At 38.2% G+C, this 14,500-nt stretch overlaps 1 protein-coding gene across 3 annotated transcripts in view; it reads right to left on the bottom strand.

The window, feature by feature from the left end:
• LOC110852667 (neuroligin-1) overlaps positions 1-14,500 on the bottom strand; it is a 107,757-nt gene that overhangs the window by 30,479 nt on the left and 62,778 nt on the right. For all 3 annotated transcript variants that reach the window (XR_004835315.1, XM_022100776.2, XM_035853937.1), the window contains exon 4: positions 5,548-5,799. Coding sequence is in view for 2 of the 3 variants with exons in the window: in XM_022100776.2 (XP_021956468.2) it covers positions 5,548-5,799 (252 nt within the window). In the remaining variant the exon portion in view is untranslated. The remainder of the gene's footprint in view (positions 1-5,547; positions 5,800-14,500) is intronic.

The raw sequence follows: 14,500 nt of genomic DNA, 5'->3' as shown, positions 1-14,500 counted from the left end.
CTCCTTGCTGAGAGGAGGATAAGTAAGGAGCAGAGGGCGGATATGTATTTTAAAAAATTGGGGGAGCAGAAAAAATTTCATATTTATGAAATATGTGGGAATAAACAAAAATGTAAAAATTTTCACAAAATTTGGAATTCTGTCTGAACCAAGGTCCTGAATTTTACTTAGTTACGTGTCTACATAAGGTTAACTCATTTGATGGTAAATTTTGTGACCGAGAGCTTGGGACGAGTTTGGGATTATTTTGGGGAAAAAATTCGTTGTTACGTGAAGTTAAGGCCATTTTAATGTAAATTTATAAAATAATGATGAAGATCAAAGCCGGTGGTGGTCAAAACTAACGATCTTGGAGCAAATTTGATGTCATTTTTAGCATAATGGGGCGAAACTGTGCAATTTCGAACTGTCCAAACAGAAAATGAAAGCCCTCTCACAAAGTTCATTCGATTCCAAATGCAAAACATGCACGTCTTCGGAGTATTTGGATTTCTCAAGCTATTGGGACGACGTCATCACTTAAACTTGACAAGTTTGGCGTTTGCAGCCGTCATTTCTCCTCAAATAATTATGTAGCAGGCAGGTCATGCCACCACAACCAAAAGTAAAGGTGGCGAAGACGATGTTCAAATTTTAAATGATAGGTCGTTTTATTTACAAAAATCCTGTAAGGGGCCGAATGGTGATCTCGGACGCCTATCCGGATCAGGTAAAGGTTTTCCCAACCCACCAACATCGGGTTTTTCCTCTACTCCCCAAGCCAACTAAGTGTATTTCATACTTTATCAATGTTTATGTTAATAAATTAAATTTTAAAAAAATGTTCAAACAAATGACGACGAAGAGTTCGAGATTCCTCCCGATCCAGCCGAAGCTGATTTGGAACTGATTAATTCCATCCTAAATTCATATGAACAAGTTTAATCGTTATGATATTTATTTTTGTCTTTTGTTAATTATGATGTACGGTGTAATTGTTATACATCTGTATAAAGTCGTGCTGTCTAAATTTTGACCACCACCGGCCTTGATCTTCATCATTATTTTATAAATTTACATTAAAATGGCCTTAACTTCACGTAACAACGAATTTTTTCCCCAAAATAATCCCAAACTCGTCCCAAGCTCTCGGTCACAAAATTTACCATCAAATGAGTTAACCTTATGTAGACACGTAACTAAGTAAAATTCAGGACCTTGGTCTGAACTGAATCAGGGTGCATAAACTTTTTTGTTGTCCGTGGTTTCTCCTAAGGGGGTGATGCCAGGATGAATTTTTTTCAAAAAATTAAAAGTTCGGGAATTCCATGCGATTTTGCCATGGAAACCACCAAATTCTAAGCAAAATCGCATGGAATTCCCGAACTTTTAATTTTTTTGAAAAAAATTCATCCTTGCATCACCCCCTTAGGAGAAACCACGGACAACAAAAAAGTTTATGCACCCTGGAACTGAATATAATGCTCTGGATTTTTTGTGGTCCAATTTTTTTGGAGAATTTCGTCTCTTACATATCGTTAAAATATTTACAAAATATATGTATTTTTGAAAAAATGTCTAGAATATTTACGTATTTTTTAAACAAACAATAGCGGAATAGCGGAAACATTTATAAATATATTTGCATATCTGAAAACCTAGAAATATGTGCAAATATATAAAAATATTTTTAAATTTTGTGATCGATGCGAGTTAGCAAACACACGCACAAAGTGTTACGTGATCACATGAAAATTTGAGCATGCATACATATCCCCCCTCTGCTCCAAGAGATGAAAAGGACACAGAAATCATTTCGTTCTTTACTACCCCGCCGCCCTTTTGGTGGTGGGTCTCTGGTCTCTGGTGGGTGTAGTACTTCTTAATTATTACCATTTTAGATTACAGCGAGATTACTCGCCCACTTTTTGAACATTTTTGGAATCCTGAATGGCAAATGGGTCTCCTTCTTCTTCCTCTTCTTGGAGGGAAGATGGCCAAGTAGGAAAAAAGAAGGAAGACGAAGGAGCAATCACTTTCCGAGCCTTGACTTGCCAAAAGTGCCACGTTCTTAATGCATATAATGAGATTATCAAGGAGATGAGGTTGATTCCTCTCAATTTCTCAACTCTTCTTTTCCCCCTTGGAGTTGGGCCAACATGGAAGCAAGCAAGTAAGAAGCAGGCCAGTCCAGTGCAGATGAAGACGACAAAACTTACTTGCTCCACTTTCAACCAGCCAAAAAGGAGGAGGATGTGTATGGAAAAGACGCCATGTGACAATCCTGATGTGAAAAGTTAACTTAATGGCTGGCATGAATCTTACCCAGCGCAGCGGAATATGTAGTACGAAATGCTCGAATTGTTTTGAATTATTGCTAATTTTTCTTAATATGTCGGTCGGTTATGCAGTTAAGTAAGTGGAAAGAGGGGAAAAATATCTGGTAGCAGTTTCTTTATAATGGTAGCAGAGACTGATTAATAACGATTCGTTGTGAGTAAGCTGTGTAAAATGTTAAAACCGAGAGTAATTGTAAGAAATTGCAAAAAAGAAAGTGTTTTTTGCAGTATTTTGACCTGCAAGAAATGCAAAACACAAGAAACTACATCCCGACGCTATGTTTCATACGGCGCGTGGCTAGACGTCCGTCGATAATTTCTTGCACTTTCTCCCAGTTTCTTGCACCTCGCATTTCTCGCATTTCTTGCTTTGCATTGTAAAAAATGTATTTAGTAAACACGCAAAAAACGAAACACTGATTAAAACACAACAGTTTTATTTAGCTGGAAACGTTCTAGTTCTCGTGTACGAATTATACCCGCCAAAATCGATACTTTTGCTCCTGATGTAACTCCCCGTCTGGTGATCTGACTATCCCACATATTCTGATTGTTGATCTGGTCTGGTCATTGCAATTATTGATCGCTCCGTCTGGTCTTCGATTCTATTTAGTCCGTAGTACATTACAGACCTTGAAATGAATGAAGCCTAACAAACAAAGTCTGTAACTCTCAGAATTGGTCCTTCTCTTGCCTTCCATCCAATCCAATTCATTATTTTATTGCTCACGACTACTTCCTCTAACTGTTTGGTACACACTTCTGCCCGTATAATAAGGCTGGCATGACCATCTAGCTCCATTACCATTTACGAAATGTGTGACTCAATTACTTTGAATCCACTATGTACGTACCACTTCAACTACTGTATTACTAACTCTATTAGATCAGGCAGCAGGGTTTCGGGTGAAAGTCACCGGGTGCAGAAATGAAGGGGAGAAAGTGTTTTTTTGCGGGTAAATATTTTGATCTGCAAGAAATGCAAGGTGCAAAAAACTACTTCCGGCCGCTATAGTTCATACGGCGCGTGGCTAGATGGCGCATATTTCTCGCACTTTCTCCCGTTTCTTGCACCTCGCATTTCTTGAGTTTCTTGATTTCCAGTGCAAGAAATTCAGCAAATCCGCAAGAACGAAACGCTGACAAGTAACCACGTGCAAGAAATAACTGCAAGAAAGTGTTTTTTGCAGGTATTTTGGCTTGCAAGAAATGCATGTCGCAAGAAACAACCCACCACCGCCATACTTTATACACGTGGCTGTGTATTTGTCACTCTTTCTCCCAGTTTCTTGCATTACTTCTTTCCCACTGCAAGAATGCAGCAAGCCCTCCATACACGAAACCCTGTCCGTCACCAGGGACTCGCATGGACTGCAACACTACCCATCGTCATCATTACTCTTCTCCTAGCTGTTACACAACAGCATAGAAATCAAATGTGAACGAGCACGAAGACGTCTCTCCGCCAGGATGGCAATCAATACCGCTCTTTTGAGAGACGAATGGGTCGCCGGGCGAAATTTACTGCCCATTTTAAAGAGTGATAAGAGTGATCTCCACGTTAAGAAATTATTAACGAGGCAAATGTGGTCATGTTTAAGTACACAGATTTCCTCATAACCCTCCTCATGAGGCGATGTGTGCCTGCCTGCCTGCGCCTCCATTTACCCAAAACGATTACAAACCTCATGGAGATTAATTTGAGAAACTTTCACCCAACTTTTAAACTTCTTACGCACATCCTAAGCCATATAATCGCCTCACAAAGTTCTGAGCCTTTTGTCTCGGGGACACTGATTACTCCCCATATTTCTTACAGACACCTTTTTATGTCTCTTAGGAATTTAGATTAATGAGCAGCAGCAGCAGCAGCAAACTGCTCCATCCAGAGTGAAAGCATGGACACAAAAACTTAAACTTAACCCAAGTCCAGTGGCCGCGGAGACAGAGGGACAATGTCCCCACGGTTGTTCGATGTCCGCATCATCTCCTCATCTTATATAAACCCGGCCCTACAATGTTAATGTCCCCACAGCTTCCGCGGGTCCTGAACTCCACCGCTAAAGTAGACCAGACTAAAATATGTAAGCATCAACAACTTGTTCGCCAGTTTTCTAAACGGAAAAAGGTTACGTCACATTTATTCAGAATAAACAAGGTTATAAATATACTACACCCTCGCAAAGAGTCAAGTGTGCCAACAAACTATTAATCATAACGGAGGAGAAAGTAATTAACGATTTTAATGTTACTGCGAAGACGTTAAGTAAATTACTGCCTTTGTGTTACACAGATTTTTTTTGCGCTAAACTAATTCGTAACGTTCCATATATTTATGAAGGGGAAAGGAGAAATCTTTAATTAAAAACGTAATCGCTAAAACGTAACGTAATGAATGTGCCACATTTTAGCTTGATCTGCTTTTCCTCGTGTACTAATCCGGTTGGGGGAAAATCTCATTTTCTAACTTCCAGGTCAAGTCAAGTCGGACTACGGACGAGGAGATGGAGACACAAAGCTCATCTAATCAGATTGGTAACAGATTAGGCTTTGACTTTCTCCTTCCTTATTCCAAAGTAAGGAAGGAGGTAAGCAAGCAACAGAGCGAGGCCAAGAAGGGAAATAGAAAGGTTGGTTTGGTAGTGAGGCTACTTAACAAACAAAATCTTGCCCACTTTCACCAATGCTGAATTAACAGATGTGTCTCAGAAGAGGTTTGCGAGATAAAGTATGTTCTGTTATGGGTGCATAAGTCATAGATTAAGGTCAGCTAGCAAAGTGAAACTGTTTCCAGGAAGGTTGCTTAGTTCATTATGCTTAAGTCTGGCCCAATTTTGCTCGTCTGAATTGGTTTTAGGTTATTAAAATGGTACAGACTTTCTAAATATCTTGAATTCTTAAAGCGAGGCTTCTTTTTGAAATATCTTGAATTCAAGTTTATGGCACCTTTAGAAATCTGGTATGCTCACGCAGATATTGATTTCCGGGTGTTAAAGTTGCTACCACTTTGGTGTTAAAATTATGCCTAAGTAATTGTCTTTGAAAAATTCCTTTAGATGTGGTACAATGTTAATAGTAAGTATTACTAAATGGAATAACTTTACAATGTCACTTTGGAATGTATTAATACCGCTTGGTATTATTTTAGGTAATACTGGATTTCTAACATTGTGCACAATCACAACGATGAAATATGACGACAAATTATGTTAAAAATTTTCATCCTTACCCAACACGTTGAGCCGATAATTTAGCGTGATGACCATAACGTGTCCGTACGAGGCCAGGGAGGAGCCATCGATGACATTTCCTGACCCCCATTCCCACGACTCCCCTTGTAGAATGACCACTATGGCGAGGCCCACGCCGCCCTCGCCACTCGCACTTTCACCGCCGCCTCCGCCGCCGCCCATGTTTTCTCCACCCCCGTCACCCCCGTTTATTGATGAGGACGATGACGGGAAGCCTTTCCCTCGAGCGTCTGAAATAAATAAATACATACAAAAATACAATTTCACATTCCCACTCAATTTCAGAGAAACACTTCTTCATTATTTTTTCCTCTGAGAAAAACGGGGAAACAATTGCATGGAAAATGGATTATTCAGAAAGAAGACTCGCATCAGCAGCAGGGTTTCGAATGCAAGTAACCAGTGGCTGCAGAAGCCGTTGGGACATTTGGGGACATTGAAATTGTAGAACAGGGAGGGGTTTATATAAGATGTACAGATGATTAGGACACGGAATAACCATGGGCACATTGTTCCGCTGTCCCTATGTTCTCTGTCGCTTCCGCGGCCACTGCAATCAACCATGTGCAAGAAATAATCGCAAAAAATTGGTTTCTTGCAGCTATTTTGACCGCAAGAAATGCAAGGCGCAAGAAACTACCCGTCGCTATAGCTCATAAGCCGCGTGACTAGATGGCGCATATTTCTTGCACTTTCTCCCAGTTTCTTGCACCTCGCATTTCTTCCATTGCAGTGCAAGAAATGTACTTAGAAAATCCTTAAGAAACGAAACACTGCCTCGGAGTAGATACATTTTCTTTATTTTTTGCCGTAATAAGGATCATGTCAAGATCCACACCCACTCGGAGTACGAGCATCGAGATTAAGATGGGATGGGACTCCATGAATTGGGGAGGAGGCCAGGAACAGATAAGTTGATAACAACCACGTGATTTATGACCCTTCCCTCCAGACCTAGGGATCCAAAGACTTTCTCCAGTCTCTCATTTTGACAGGGACAATCGGTTCTCAGTCATGAAGAAAATTGGAATTTTTTTCATTCGAGGCCACAGAATCATCCATTTTTTAAGGGAGAGAGGAGAACAAACCAAACAGACTTTTTCTCTATGTCTGTAGCCTCGAGGATTATACATACAGCGACGAAATTGCGGTAGTGAAAGCATGGCGAAATCATATTATATTCGTGTCCATCAAGTGCCAGGTAAGGAAAAAAAGGTGATGAAAATGGGTCATCGCACGTACGTAAGCTAAGAAACCTAATTTTTGATCGTGGGACAAAGAAACGTCATCAATTTGATGATACACTGCTAAAATTCTGGTAGAGTTAGATATCTACTCCGTACGGGTGTTGATTTGATGATAACTTTCTACCCGATTGGTAGTAGTTTGTTTCCGAGGGGTAAATTTTTCAGGAATACACTATTACTAAAGTGTAATACTCGTTATAACCAGTGCCGGTAGAATCACATACATATGTACTCCAGTCATTAATGATTTAATACTAGCTTTCTAAGAGTGTGCAAGCCTAATTTTTGATTGTACCAGAAAACACCGTCATCAATTTGTTGTTATGTAAGCGTGCTTTCTTTCCACGTGTTTGTACATACATAAGTCAATTAACAATTACGCAATCTCCCCATCTTAATAATTAGCCCAATTAGTGCCCCATGCACGACGCACTTGGTCAAAATAATGAGAAGTGGAGGGATTTATTTGCAACGAAAATATTTTGATGAGCCATGAATAAAGCTATGAATAGAAACGCTTCATATTTCCATTCCACTCGAAAAAGGGGTAAAAAGGATGATAATAATAATGATGCGGCTGCGTCCAGGCGGGATAAGGTAATAACATTGAGACACTTCAACCTCTAGCCAAACGTGAGGTGCGGGTGGGGTAGTCATAAAATAAGCCGCAACCAATTTAAGCTCCACTTTCACCGAGAATCTAATCCGAGCACCCACCTTTGTTCGTGCACTATCATCACTGGCGATGGACAAAAGGGGGGATGAGTCGTAGTTATGAGGACTATGGATACCTCCTCAGTTATGAAATTGACGTTGATGTGATGGGAGATTGAACATGTCCTCCATTGTCGTGAAAGGATCCATTCCCCCAAAAAGTGAATGGCTATCGAGTAGAAGGAAAAGCATTGTGTGGGGTAGCCAAAGTTTTATGAGGATTGTTTGCCCATCCTGACGGTGATTCAAGGCTCGATTTAATCACAATTCCTCAATCATGGCTCCTTTTTTGGGAGAGATATTTATTATATTCGTATTAAAATTGGGAAATGGAATGTGAATATACTATTAAAAATGTGGTGGATTCAGATATACCATTTTTTGGAGAGGTATTATATTCCTGTAAAAATTTGGAAAATTTACCGAATTTATTTACCACACTGTTAAAAATCTGGTAGAGTCAGATATATACTCGGTACTGGTATTGAATTGGTAATAACTTCCTACCGGATTGGTAGTAGATTGTTTTCCAGTGGTAAATTTTGCATTTGAACAACATTACTAAACGGTAAAAATTTCCTTTATTACCAGTGCCGGTAGTGTCATACATAGATCTACCCCGGTCAATACTGATTTAACCCCAGTTTTCTTAGAGTGCACACATAAATAACTTAAAACTGTACACTTCTTGATAATAATTTTGAATAGAAAGTGGACTGAATACACACATACGCATAACGGTATTTGGATAGCTTTCATCTCCTGGTTGGAAGAGGAGAGCCGCTTGGTAAATGGAGTCAAGGTGGGAGTATATTTTATGCAGAGCAGAGAGTTTGAACAGCTTTCCATTTTCCTTTATCTACTTTTGACTTTGAGTCTTTTCAAAGTGTCTTCCACTCGGTATCTTAAGGCCTTTGAGGAACCAGGTCAAGTCAGGAAGATGAATTAGTTGTCGAGAAGTGAAAGGTCCTTCATAAATTACGCTTTTAGCGGCAGCGACGGACACCCATACCATCCCTCCGGCGGGATAGATGATGGCAAAGGAGGAAGAAAACTATTCAATCCGATACAGAGATTAAATAGGGACGACGATGAAGAGCAGTGGCCGCGGAAGCTGTGGGGACATCTGGGGACATTAACATTGTAGGATAGGGGTAGGCAGGGGTTTATCTAACATGGGGAGATGATGGGGACATCGAACAACCGTGGGGACATTGTCCCTCTGTCCCCTCAAGCTTCCGCGGCCACTGGCACCCGAGAACAAGAGTAGAGTGGCAACTTGGAGATTATTTCAAGATCAGAAGAAGAGGAGAACAGATTCTAGCACGAACATACTAAAATATTCCCGTGTTAAGGAAGGAACGCTTTGTTTTTTAGTTGGTGAAAAGAAAGTGAAAGTGGGGAAGAAGATAATAGTTCTCATAATAGTTCATTCATAATAGTTTTCTTGTCAAGGAATTTCCCTTTGGAAGTGAAAGTTAAATGAATTTCTAAAATTGTATTGTAATCAACATCGGTTTGTTGTGTAATAAGTATGTGACCATAACTATGTCTTCTTATGGTTTTGTGGAGCGTAGAAGAACTTGGAGGAGAGGAAATTTAGTTTCTTTGTTAAATTTCCAACTCCTGTGTTCAACTTGAAGAAGAAGAAGGAACAAGTATGTAGGAGATGAAGAAGAGAGAAAGTTGGTCATATTTTAGAGAACAATCGAAATATTACGGCTGGCCTTTTAGACATTTCTACTTGGAAACGTCACACTGTGGTATATCACATTACATAACTATTTTTGAGAGAAGGTGCAAAGTAGGCTGTTCAAAATTTTGGTGGGTATTTCTTATAATTAATACAGAGAGAGAGAGAGAATATATATTGATAAAAAATCGTTGAAACATGTACTTCTTAATATGACCTAAGAAATGCCAAAATATGCATGTAACATGTGCAAAAACATACAAGCACCTGTTAATTTTTGTAAAATTTGTGCTTCTGAACTATTCTGAATATAATGGTCTAGACTTTTTTCTAGCCAAATTTCGTAGAGCAAACAAATATCGTTGAAATATTTACAAAATATTTTCAGTTTTGAAAAAAATATCCTATAAATTATAAAAATGTCATTTTTCAAATAACAGCAGAAATATTTGCAAATATTTGTATATTTGATAACCTAAAAATATGTGCCAATATTTGGAAATATTTTGAAATTTTAGTGCTCTATTCGAGTTAGAGAACACACCCACAAAGTTTGTCATCAAAAGAAGAAGTTGAAAATAAATACATATTCACCTTCTCCCTATTAAACTAGGCTTTCTCCCCAGATTAGTTACCGGAATAATGACCCGGCTCAAATTAAGGGTAGAATAATTGCTCCAAATATTGCAAAGTGGTCATAACTCGACTCCCTAAAATTTCCTTTTTACACTGAAAGCAAATTGATCCCTGCGTTTCTAAGTAGTTGCATCTCTTGCACGGTGAAAGTTTTTAGTTAGGCAGTTTTTAGGTCCAGCCAGATAGTAAGTAGTGAGTAGTACTTTCTTTTTTCTTCCTGGCAAGTCAGACTCGACTCAAGGTAGACAAGAAGAAGCGGAGGAGGACGAGACGAGGAAGAACTTTCTCCTTCTTTATGCCTCCCAACTTTTTTCATTCATTCTTTTATGAGTTTCCAATAAACGATATTGCCATTCCGCCTCGAATTCTAGACCTCTTGTTTGGACACTTTTTTTCTACTTGGAGGAAGAGGAAGAGGAAAAAAGAAGAAGTGAATTTCAATTTAGCTCCTGGAAAATGCTTCATTCTTGTAAATAAAAGAGTCCGTCGTAACGATGGACGAAAAACTGGCTGGATGAAAAACTCATCTGGATATTAGTAAAAGACATTTATCTAAAGAGATACATTTCTCTTCTTCTTCTTCTTCCTTTCATTTTTGTGTCTGTCTGGCTGGAGAAATCTATTAAAACGGGAGGTTTTCATTTGGAGGAAATATATAGGTTTCATTGAGAGAAAGTGAGCAGGAGAGTTTCACTTTGTGTAATGTGGGAATTATGGGTGATCATATTTTTAATTTCTGTGAGACACACATATTTTCTATCTTTGTGTAGAGGTATAGCAGACAAAGGTAAATAGCTGAGCGAAAATGTCGACTAAGAGAAATTGTAAGTAGGATGAAAATGTGAATTTTTAATAAATTCGTGTAAAAATAGAAAAGAACCGTTGTTAAATGGGTCAAACATTCGATAATGTAAATTTTTAAGATATCAATATTACTGTTTACAAAAATAAAGACAAAAGTCCTTAAATTTTTCGAAAACGTAATAATTTACTAATCTCTTAATCTGCCAGATAACCTCTCAGATTATTAGCTAACAGACGTTAATGATTCGAAAGATTATGGTTTCAAGACGGAATTAATATGTTTAATAATTGCATCATAATGCAATAAATTTGATGTTCAACTATATACGCACCAACCGACCCGACTTATAATAAGTTAATATGAGCAATAAATTCAATAAAATTTACAAGTTTGTTAATCCATTTCACTCGGATTTTCTACAGTCTCCCTCCGGTAAGCTGGACAAGATCTACACATGTATAATACCTGCCCTGGCCACTTATTTAGCAGGCAAAAAACGGTGATTCTTTCACAATCTGATAAGATAAAAGTCCTTGGAACTCACATTTTTCATTGTTAAGGAACATATGATTTGGACATTATCGAATACTACATCTCACCCCCAGGAGAGAAGGTTACGATGGATTTGCAAGACACTGACGTAACGGATTTTTGTCCAGTCAACCTTCCAGTTCAAAGTGAAATGAAAGTGCCCACCAACCTTGCCTTTTCTATGAGAAAAATTACATTCTGGTCCTCACTTCTCGTAGCCTCTATATATGCAACCAGTGTTTCTGGTGCAAATAGCCAATTGCAAGAAATAACGGCAAGAAAGTGTTGTCTCTTGCAGGTATTTTGACCTAAAAGAAATGCAACTACTTCCCGCCGCTATACACACGGCGTGTGGCTAAATGGCGCGTATTTCTTGCACTTTCTCCCAGTTTTTTGCACCTCGCATTTCTTGCGTTTCTTCCTTCGAAGTCCGAGAAATGTAGCAAACCCTTAAGAAACGAAGCACTGCATGTAACGCTATAATGATGATGTCATCCTGTCCCAAGCAATTAAGTTGACACACTTTGGGGACGACTTTTACCAAGTTTTGTACGTTATGTAAGTAAGATGTGTCACGCCAAAGGATTATTTATAATTTACATATTTCAAAAAGTTGTCCCAACCGCGATGCATTACATAAGTTTGTAACTTTGATTGGTTTAAATGTTTAATTTCAAAAACAAGAAGAGTTTGCTGAAATAACAGCTGCGGTGAAAGTTATGGAAATTCAATTTTCTCCCATAACTTTCCTTTGCAAAACATGGGCATGCAGATTGGAAATCCTAAAATGAGATTTGCTAAATACCGTTAGCCAATAATTTCCGGTAGGAATTTGAAAATTTCTGACTCCCCACAAATATAAAGGTGCCTTAAAACTTTGTTTAAAAAGCTGTTTAAAGACCCCATGCAAATTATGAATTTTTAAAAAGAACACAAGAATTAACTACTACGCAACATAATTAGATTCATATCTTGAGTAACGTCGAATTACGGTAACTCTATTAAAAAACCAAAGTTTTTACTAGAGAAATTTTAACTAAAGCCTAGTACTCAGGACGAATGTTCACGCGGAATTTCATCGTGCTAAAATTCTGTTAAATTTTTCGCTGGAGAGAAATTCGTAAGCGGACAGAAAATACCACTATTCCACGTATATTTCGCTCATTTTTCACTCGTAGGTACTCAGGTCGTTTGAGCTGAAAAACAGGTTTCACTTTGCCCCATTTTAAATTAACCGCCCTGTCATTGAGTTGAAAATGAGATTTTGAGGTTGCTCCGCCCTCTTATTTTGGACTCAGAGGGGTGCGAGTCACTTTCCGCTCACATTTCACGTGAAAGAATTGCCTCGATTTAACGTAAACTTTGAGCTTACATTGAGCGAAAACTGCTCGTGCGGAAAATTCCGCTCAAGTTTCACGCGAAGAGCTGAGTACCACTCGGGCAGAATTTGAGCAGAATTTCTGCAAAAGTCGTTTTCCGCGCGTAAAGTCCATCGTGAGTACTAAGCTTAAGTTAAGAAAATTAAGAAGAAAATCGTTATGCAATAAAAATTCGTTAAAATATTTTTTTAGGTGTTAAACAGCTTAAACTAAAAACTGGCTAAATTTATTACAAAATGCAATAACTTGTAAATTCATACCGCAAACTAAAAGAGTGACGCAATATCGTTAAGTATTCTTCCGCGCAGAAAGCTGGTTAACACACCGATCGAAAAAAAACCGCAATCCACACCTGCCCCCATATATAGTTTCACAACTGCATCTTATAAATATCCCAATAACGATCCACCGCAGACGTCAAATTTCATGCAGTGAAAGCAAAAATGAGCATTACATAACATACTCACGTGACGTCTCACATTGTTCACAGGCTATTCGTTATTATATAAAAAAAACTTGAAAGATGATAATTAACAGCCCTTTTTTTAACGTGGAACAGCCCATTCACTAAATATGATATACGTATAAATCAATTGTCCAATTTCGCTGGTTCGTTCGTTCATACGATATCTTTTTTGTTCAGTCGTTTCATAACAAGATTATAAACGTGGCCATGCACCAGACCGTTTTCCAGACCGAGGAATTAAATTAAATCATTCCTTCATTAATTTCCCTTCAAAATTATAAACTCTTTACCAGACTTTCTCCTTTTTGTTCATCTTCATCTCTCAGATCTTTTACTTTACTGCATCAAAATTTATTTTTTTTGCCTTCAATCCTTCTTCCTCCTTCTTGGCGTTTTTTTTTATCTCTCTATATTAATGAGAGATGGGCTGTTTAGTCGTCTGGAAGAGGGAAAAGTTTGCTAGATCAACAAAGTATTTATATAACTTTTTCTTTACTTTAGTCAGTTAGAAGAAGGTAAAAAAAACTTGAGTATTGGTAAAATACAGAACTGGTTTGAGAAGTGAGATAGACGTTGGATCGGATTTGAGGGAGATGGACGTGAGAAGATGAAATTTGAGGATATCCAACAAATAAATGTTGCCGGTTAATAAATAAGAAACGAATCTACTTATGTAGGTAATTGTTACAAGTTAAGTATTACAGTTTTGAGCGATGTGTTTCTATCTGATAAATAATTTAATGTAGGACTGGATGACGATGACCCACCAAAATCAGCACATTTTTTTCGGCTCTGGGATTTTATTTTAAAATTCTAGACGACAAATTTGTAATCAGTAAATTTATTAATAGAATGGCCGTGAGTTTTTTTAAGCCAGCTTAGATGAGTTCCAATTTTTCTGAAGTCTTCTTAACCTTGAAATCTCCTCCTTCAAAAATTTAACTGTCAAAATCTGGAGTGTATATTTTTAAAAAATTGGCAACGACCTGCTCTACATATTTGCCTCCAGAATTAAAAAAAATCCCACAGCAGAAAAATGCTTAAAAATGTGCCGATTTTGATGATGAGTCATCCAATCCTAAATACGTAACCTTGCTAAACGCGAACATAAACAAACATATTTCCGATTTTCTAAATCGAATTTCTTAATTTCCTGTCCACCCTTTCTAACACCCAGCAAAAAAGTCACATCCATGATTACCCGTACGTACATATGCACAAGTCATTTGTATTTCACCCCGTCCTACCATCATCACCGTCATCATCTTACATTATCCAACCCAACCAAGTCCTCTTCTTATTCAGGACCAAGCACGATGACTGTAATCGATTCCTCTAAGTGAGCAGCAGCAGCGATAGTCCTCTCATCACACGAGGAATGAGGAACTTGATACCCTGCAAACCGTATCCGATCCGGTGCTGCTTTTTTTCTCTTTCTCTCACTTTCTCCACTTTGCAGA

This window comes from Folsomia candida, unplaced genomic scaffold, assembly GCF_002217175.1.
Source record: "Folsomia candida strain VU population unplaced genomic scaffold, ASM221717v1 Fcan01_Sc007, whole genome shotgun sequence".
NCBI lineage: Eukaryota > Metazoa > Arthropoda > Collembola > Entomobryomorpha > Isotomidae > Folsomia > Folsomia candida.
This window is presented reverse-complemented; position numbering and strand designations above follow the sequence as displayed.